Below are 7,084 nucleotides of genomic sequence, written 5' to 3' on the forward strand. Positions count from 1 at the left end.
TTTTCTCTGAGTTGAATCTCAGTAGGTGTGCGGGTCATCTTTATAGTAAGTGAGAGTCTTATTTCATTCAATCAGAAAAGAAAGCTATAGAGTCCTCTGTGTTTGTCATGGCCTTCTTGCAATAGGTATGAGTATAACCTGGCGAGGAAAAAAGCATTCTTACTCTAGGTAGTGCAAAACTCTATTTACCAAATGCAGTGTGTAGTGGAAGAAAGGGTAGCTTCAACTGCTTCATAGAGGAGACAGTTTAGATAGTGTAGAATTGGGGCTTTGATATCATGATTTGAATCCTGGTGCTGTGAGTCTTTAGACAAAGTACTTATTAACCTCTCAGTGCCTAGTCCTACCTCCCTGGATCATTCTTACAATTACATAGGTTAATACATGGAAAGTGTGTAGAAGTGTGCATGCACTTAGTGTGTGTCTTATTATCAGTTGCTGCTGTTATTAAGGATGGAGTCACCATGAATGAGGAGCTGCTTTGCTCTTTGCTTGCTTATTCATTGTTTTAAACGACCTCCCTTCCTTCTTCTCTATTTAGCTAACCTCTTGTTCCTTCCTAGCCATTTCTTGCCCTGTTGGTTTTTCACTTTCATTTTGAAACGTATGCTAATACTGTATACTTAAGTAAAATAAATCCTTGTTGGTGAAAAAATAAAATCAACCTAGATTTTCAAAGGTGTTGCGCATTTATTTGTTGCTATTAAAGCAGAAAGTAATCATTTTCTTTCTTTTCCTGATTGGTTTTTATCATATTGTGCCTACATTTAAAGAAAGTATTAGAAATACGAGGTTTACTTAAGCATAACAAGGCTGTTTCATTATTAGAATTCATCTCTATGAAGCTACATTTGTGTTTTATAATTTATTTTTGTCATCTGTTTGTCTGCCAATGTTACCTCATTAATTCAAACAATAGACCTGACTATTAAGTGTTTTATAAAAGGAAAGAAACTTAGATTCCTTCCTCTGCTGTTTGTTAGCTTTACCACATTGAAAAGGCCATTTAATGGTAACAAGTATATTAATTTCTACTATTAATTGAGCACTAATTTTTGCTAAAAGCTAAATAACAAAGACATAATATCGGGTTATTTCAGAAAAGCAAAAGTCTAGGCTCTTAAAATGTCTGATTCATCAAAAGAAGATGAGATTACGTATATGTGGTAGCTAGTAGAAAGCCTGTTACAATGAAGGTTATATCATATAACACAGGATTTTGTGTCACTATATGTGTATTATAAAAACTGCAAAAAAACAAAATCCATTACCTAAACTTTTTTGGATAATATTTGTGTTCTAGAAAAATTCAACCAATAAATAAACACATAAAATGTAAAACATTTTGGGGGGAAATAAAACCTATAAGCATTTAAACAAATAATTTTGTTTCCTAGAAAATTCATTAACCACCTGATTCTATTCTCTAGCCAAGCCAGTGTTAGCGTTGATTCTCTTGATGAGTGGTGATGATGATGATGATGATGAAGAAAATTGGCCAGGTGATGTCTAGAAAGTGATGTTTCAGTCCCACCTCTCACTGCTGCTCCACCTCCTGCCTTAGCTAACTTCTCTGGCCCCGCGCCCCTGTTCAGCACTCAGCTGCTCTTTTCCAGATCCTCTTCTTTGTATCTTGTGCTTCGCTGGCTTTTTAAAGGCTTATCCGACAGTCATGCCTCCTAGGATCCATTTGATTAGTCTTTACTCATTAATGTGACTGCTAACATTTATAGTGCTGACATCTGGTACTAATTTTAGCACAGGAATAGTTCAATTTATTAAATTACTTCTTATTATGGGCTTGTTTTCTGGAGAGCTAGGTTAATATAAAACATTGTATTGTAGCTGATTCATTCATTCACTTACATTGGTATTGCTCTTGTACTTATTTTATCATTGTTAGACACATGAACACAATGAAAAATATTTAAATATAAATTCATTTTAGCAATAATAGAGCATATATTTTTAAAGATAATCCAGAAATGCAATTACTATTAAAATACATGTCAGATTCCCCCCCCCCCCCCCGATTTTATGTTTTCATTCTGTTTGATTTTAGGACGAATAACTTTTACAGAACCAAATATTCAGAGTGTGCCAAGAGATTTTGAGATCAAAATGCCAACACTAGTAGGAGAAAGCCCACCTTCCCAAGCCCTAGGCAAGGGCCTACTTCCCACGGGCAGGTAGACTCTGTTTCTTTGTATTTGTGTTAATATCCTTTTGTGTGAATGTTTCAAAAATAGCCTATTGGAGGGCCAGCCAAGTGGCGCATTGGTTAAGAGCTGGCTTGAGACGCCAGCTCTGAGCAGCAGGGCCCCGGTTCGGGTCCCACATGGGCCAGTGACACTGCCCTCTACAGCTAAGATGGTGAACAACAGCTCAACCTGGAGCTGAGCTGTTGTGAGTCGCTGGTGACCGCTTAGGCTGCAGTGAAGCTGCAGTGGGCTGCCATAAGCTACTGTGAGTGGTTGGCAGCTGGCGTGAGCTGCCCAGAGCTGCCGTGAATGGCCATCCAGTGGCCAGCTACTGATCTGTCTCACCTGGGAAGAGCGCAATGATAATACCAACATGGGCCAGTGAAGCGACGTCCTCCACAACTAGACTGAAGAACAAAAGGACAGCAACTTGTCTGTTCCCCTTCCCTGATTCCCCAGTGCTGTTCCCCTCCCTCAATTCCCCAATTAAAAAAAAAAAATCTAAAAAAAAAAAATAGCCTATTGGACAAAATAATGAAATTAGTTTAATTTTCTGTTTCAGGAATAGCCCTTTCTATTCTAGGCATCATCCATTTCAAACCCTGAGTCTGTCTATAAAGAAGTTAGTTGATGTTGAAAGGCTGAAAATCAGGGCCACTAATTAAATTAACCAGCATGATATTCTTATTTAAGTCAAATTAATTAAAGGGAAGAGTTTAGCAATGTCAGAAACATTCCCCCTCCTGCCCTCCCCACATACACAAAAAGGGAAGAAAAAGCACAGATAATTTTTATTAGGTCAAAGACATTAAGTTGAGCTAAATGTCAATGAATTATCCCAAGCGGTTTGTAGGAAAGGCTATTACAGAAATGCCTTACTTCCTATTTAATTGAATGTTTGCTAAAATGTAAATCTAGTATCTTTGTTAAGCTTTAAAGTGAGTTTCAGATAATAAGGTGTTTAAGTTTCTTAGATGGAAATATTAACTTTACTGAAAAATCAGAACTTTTTCACATATTTGAGACTGCTTCACATGCAGCTGATGATGTTGTTTGCATGACAGAGGGAGAAATAAGGGTTGTGGCCTGAACCCTGGGCACCAGGCACAGATGGAGGAGAGAGCCTCAGACAGAGGAATGCCATTTTCCGTCAGCATGCGACATGCCTTTGTGCCTTTCCCAGGTAAGGTGGCTGATGGTTTTTGAGCTTCTCATTGCTATGGAAATGTTTTTCAAAGTACTGATAAAGCCTGCATTATGAATAAGACTCAGAAGTATAATACTCAGAAGTACAGTATGCATCTTTCTTCTGTGTAGCCTGTTTTTCCCCTTTATGTGCCCAGGTTTATAAAACGTCAGCCATCATTGTCTTTATGATCTGCTCTGTGAGAAACTTCTGTGGTGTATGCTCATTGGCAGCAGCCTGCTGAAACCAAGGTTATTGCAAACCTTTTTGGAAAACCCAATGGATTTTTTAGTCCTCGTCCTCTTTGACTTTTGTACAGCATTTGTCACTGTTAATCAACCCTCGCTTTCCTTAGTTTCTCTCCCCACCATGAACTCTAAGGGCACACTTTTTTTTCTCACTTCCTGACTTGTTTTGCATTTTGTTTTTTCTCCTCTTCTCCTGATTCCTGCTTTCTCTTACATGGGGTAACCCCCAGGACTATCCTTCTGCCTGACCTCTCCTCAATACTCTAGCCATAAACCTTTTTGTTATCAAAACATTTGAAAGTTATGATCTAACTCCTAACTCATCCCTACTGTTAGTATCATGTTTGCTGTTTTATGTTTTGACAATTGGCAGATCTGGGTGAGTGCAGCTAACCATCTGAATTTGAATTCTGTCAATAATGTATATTCCAAGAGTGAATTCAGGTCTATGATAACAATCTGCTTGGCAAATTTCAGTGTTGCTTTTTAAGTATGAACTATTAGCATTTTACTGTTGTAACAATTTTTTAAGTACTAAGTTCTGTGGCATTTTAAGGACATATGCATTGTTGTGCAACCATCATCATTATGTATCTTCAGAACTTTTTCGTCTTGTACAACTGAAACTCTGTACCCATTACACATTAACTCTCCCTCCCCTACTCCCCAACCCCTGGCAACCATCATTCTACTTTCTATCTTTATGAACTTGACTAATATAGTGCCTAATATATGTGGGATCATACAATATTTGTCCTTGTGTGCCTGGTTTATTTCACTTAGCATAATGTCTTCAAGGTTCAACCATGTTATAGCTCTTATGTCAGAATTTTCCTTTCTTTTTAAGGCTGAGTAATATTCAATTGTATGTATATACTTCATTTTTGTTTATCTGTTCATCCATCAATTTATTCTTATCTGAACAACAAAATTGTGTTTAATGCAATAATATTTTACACTGCCTTTGTTTAAAGTTTTTTAAATTAATTTAAATTAAATGTATATGGGTTAAACCTGAAAATTTCTGCCACTTAAATATGGTGTTTAGTCCATTTACATCTGAAGTAATTATTGATATATAGTTGGATTTAAGTCTGCTTATCTTGTTATTTGTATTTTATTTGTTCTATGTGTTCTTTATTCTTCTTTAAAATTTTAAATGGCTATTTTTATTCTGTTTTATTTCTCTATTATTTATTAACTATATGTGTTAAATATTTTAGAATTTACAATATGCATCACATCATAGTCTACCTTCAAATAATTTTATACCACTTCATCCATTATGTAAGGAGTATTTTTCCATTTCCCTTTTCTTTTAATAAATTTAAACTTCATGACTATTACATGAGTAAACTCTGCTGTATAGTTATTGTTTTTACTTTAAAGAGTCTATTATCTTATAAAGAAACCCAAACCAAAAAAGTGCCTTTTCTATCTACTTTTTACCATTTTTTGCATTCTTCATTTCTTGGAGTTTTCATCTATTATCATTTTTCTTCACCCCAAATACTTCTTTTAAGATTTCTTGTAGTGCAGTTCTACTGACAATGATTTCTCTCAGCATTTCCATGCCTCTAGATTTCTGTATTTTATCTTACTTTTGAAAGATATTATTTGACACAGATTTCTAGGTTTTCAGTCCTTCTCTTTCAGCACTTTGAATATATATTTCCATTAACTTCTGGTTTGCATTATTTTTGAGAAGTACATCACTATTTTTTCTTGCTATTCTTTCAAGCACAAGGTATCTTTTTCCTGGATGCTTTTCTGATTTTTTCAATTTTAGCAATTTGATTTGGGCATGAGTCTCAGTAGTTTTTTTGTTTTTGTTTTTGTTTTTTTTTTTTAGCTGAACCGTCCTGCTACCTGTTGGTAGCTCAGCGGCAGCTCAGCTCAGGCCAGGACTCGAACCGCTGTTGCTCAGAGCTCAAACTCTTGAGCGAGCTCTTAACCAACTGAGCCACTCGGCTGGCCCTCTCAGTAGCTTTTTATGCTTTGTTTCTGGGATTTTTGAATTTGCTGAATTTCCTGAGTTTGCTTAGTTTTGTTTTTCAACCTATGTACTTATATTTTTCGTTTCAAATTTGGAACATTTTCAACCATTGTTTCTTTTAATAATTTTGTCCGTATCTCTCCTTTCTTCCTTTCTAAATTTATGTATGTAATACCACTAGGTATTGTCCAACAGATCACTGAAGCTTTTATCTTTGCTTTTTTGTTCTCCTTTCTCTGTTTTTTTCACTCTGTGCTGCAATAGATATTTCTATTGACTGTTTTAATGTTCACAGATCTTTTCCTCTTCGGTGTGTAATTGCTGTCACATCCTCCTAGTGAAATTTACATTTTTAATTGTAGAATTTTCATTTGATTTTTTTGTGTCATTTCATTACTTCATTGCAATTTACTATTTGTTGCATAATTATCTTCATGTTTCTTTAAATTCCTATATTTATGTTATCTATTAAAAATTCCATCACCTATAATTTCTAGGTCATTTCCTATTGATTGAATATTCTTCCATTCTAAGTTACTTTCCCTAGGTTCTTCATATGTCTAGTATTTTTTTATTGTATGCTGGATGTTATGGTTGCCACATTGTAGACTCTTTGGATTTTGTAGTCTTCATTAAATAGCATTTTCTTCTGACAGGCAATTTATTTTTACATCAGCTTGATAATTCTGAGACTTTTAAAGCTTTGTTAGCAAAAGTTTAGAGTAACATTTACTCTAGGGCCAGATTAGCCTGATTTTAAGTCATGGCCTCGCTGGGGTCTCGGTGTGCAAGTTATTCAACAAGGTCTCTCTACTCAGTCTGATCAGAGCTTGAACATCTCTCTACATTCAAGAGTATGTTGTTCAAGTAGTTGTTCAGCTGACAGCTATGCAATTGTGGCTCTTTCTTTGGTAATAGTTATTTCTTTAGTGTTTGTTCTTTGCCTGTTCCCTGCACAGCTTAGTATTTAGTCAGAAATCCAAAGGGATTATTGTGCATATTTCTGGTGCTCCTTTTATGCACATTTCTTTCCCTCCAAATTTTAACAAATACTAGCTGCCTCAGTAAACCCAAACTCCAGTCTCGGCTTCCTCAGCTCAGAGAGATCATAGTGCTTTGTTTCATCTTTCCTTCCCTACAATGCTTTCTGCAAAGTGCCTCCATTCAGAAACCTGACACAGTTGTATGGCTCACCCCATCTTCTCTCTCTTCTTGCCTTTCTCAGGGATTATAGTCCTGCATTGCCTATTGCTCAGTAGCTGAAAGCAGTTATTTCATATATTTTGTCCAGTTTTGTCTTGTTTATGGCAGTAAGGCCATAAAAGTTATGGTCATTTGTTTTAAATCAGTATTTACATACTTTTGAATTGATTATTCATTCACATAGGTCAGAAATCAAAATATATAAAAGGTATATATATATATTTTTTTCTGATTTATTTTATTTTATTTT

General features: G+C 35.6%; 1 protein-coding gene across 5 annotated transcripts in view; it reads left to right on the top strand.

Annotated features, from left to right (window-relative positions):
- Positions 1-7,084, top strand: part of POLQ (DNA polymerase theta) — a 90,104-nt gene that overhangs the window by 62,954 nt on the left and 20,066 nt on the right. For 2 of the 5 annotated variants that reach the window (XM_019652897.1, XM_019652920.1), the window contains 3 exons: positions 1,431-1,502; positions 2,063-2,189; positions 3,266-3,384. In XM_019652897.1, the coding sequence (XP_019508442.1) occupies positions 1,431-1,502; positions 2,063-2,189; positions 3,266-3,384 (318 nt within the window). The remainder of the gene's footprint in view (positions 1-1,430; positions 1,503-2,062; positions 2,190-3,265; positions 3,385-7,084) is intronic. The other 3 variants (XM_019652902.1, XM_019652912.1, XM_019652907.1) reach the window with 3 other exon arrangements.

Source organism: Hipposideros armiger, unplaced genomic scaffold (assembly GCF_001890085.2).
Source record: "Hipposideros armiger isolate ML-2016 unplaced genomic scaffold, ASM189008v1 scaffold_8, whole genome shotgun sequence".
Lineage (NCBI taxonomy): Eukaryota > Metazoa > Chordata > Mammalia > Chiroptera > Hipposideridae > Hipposideros > Hipposideros armiger.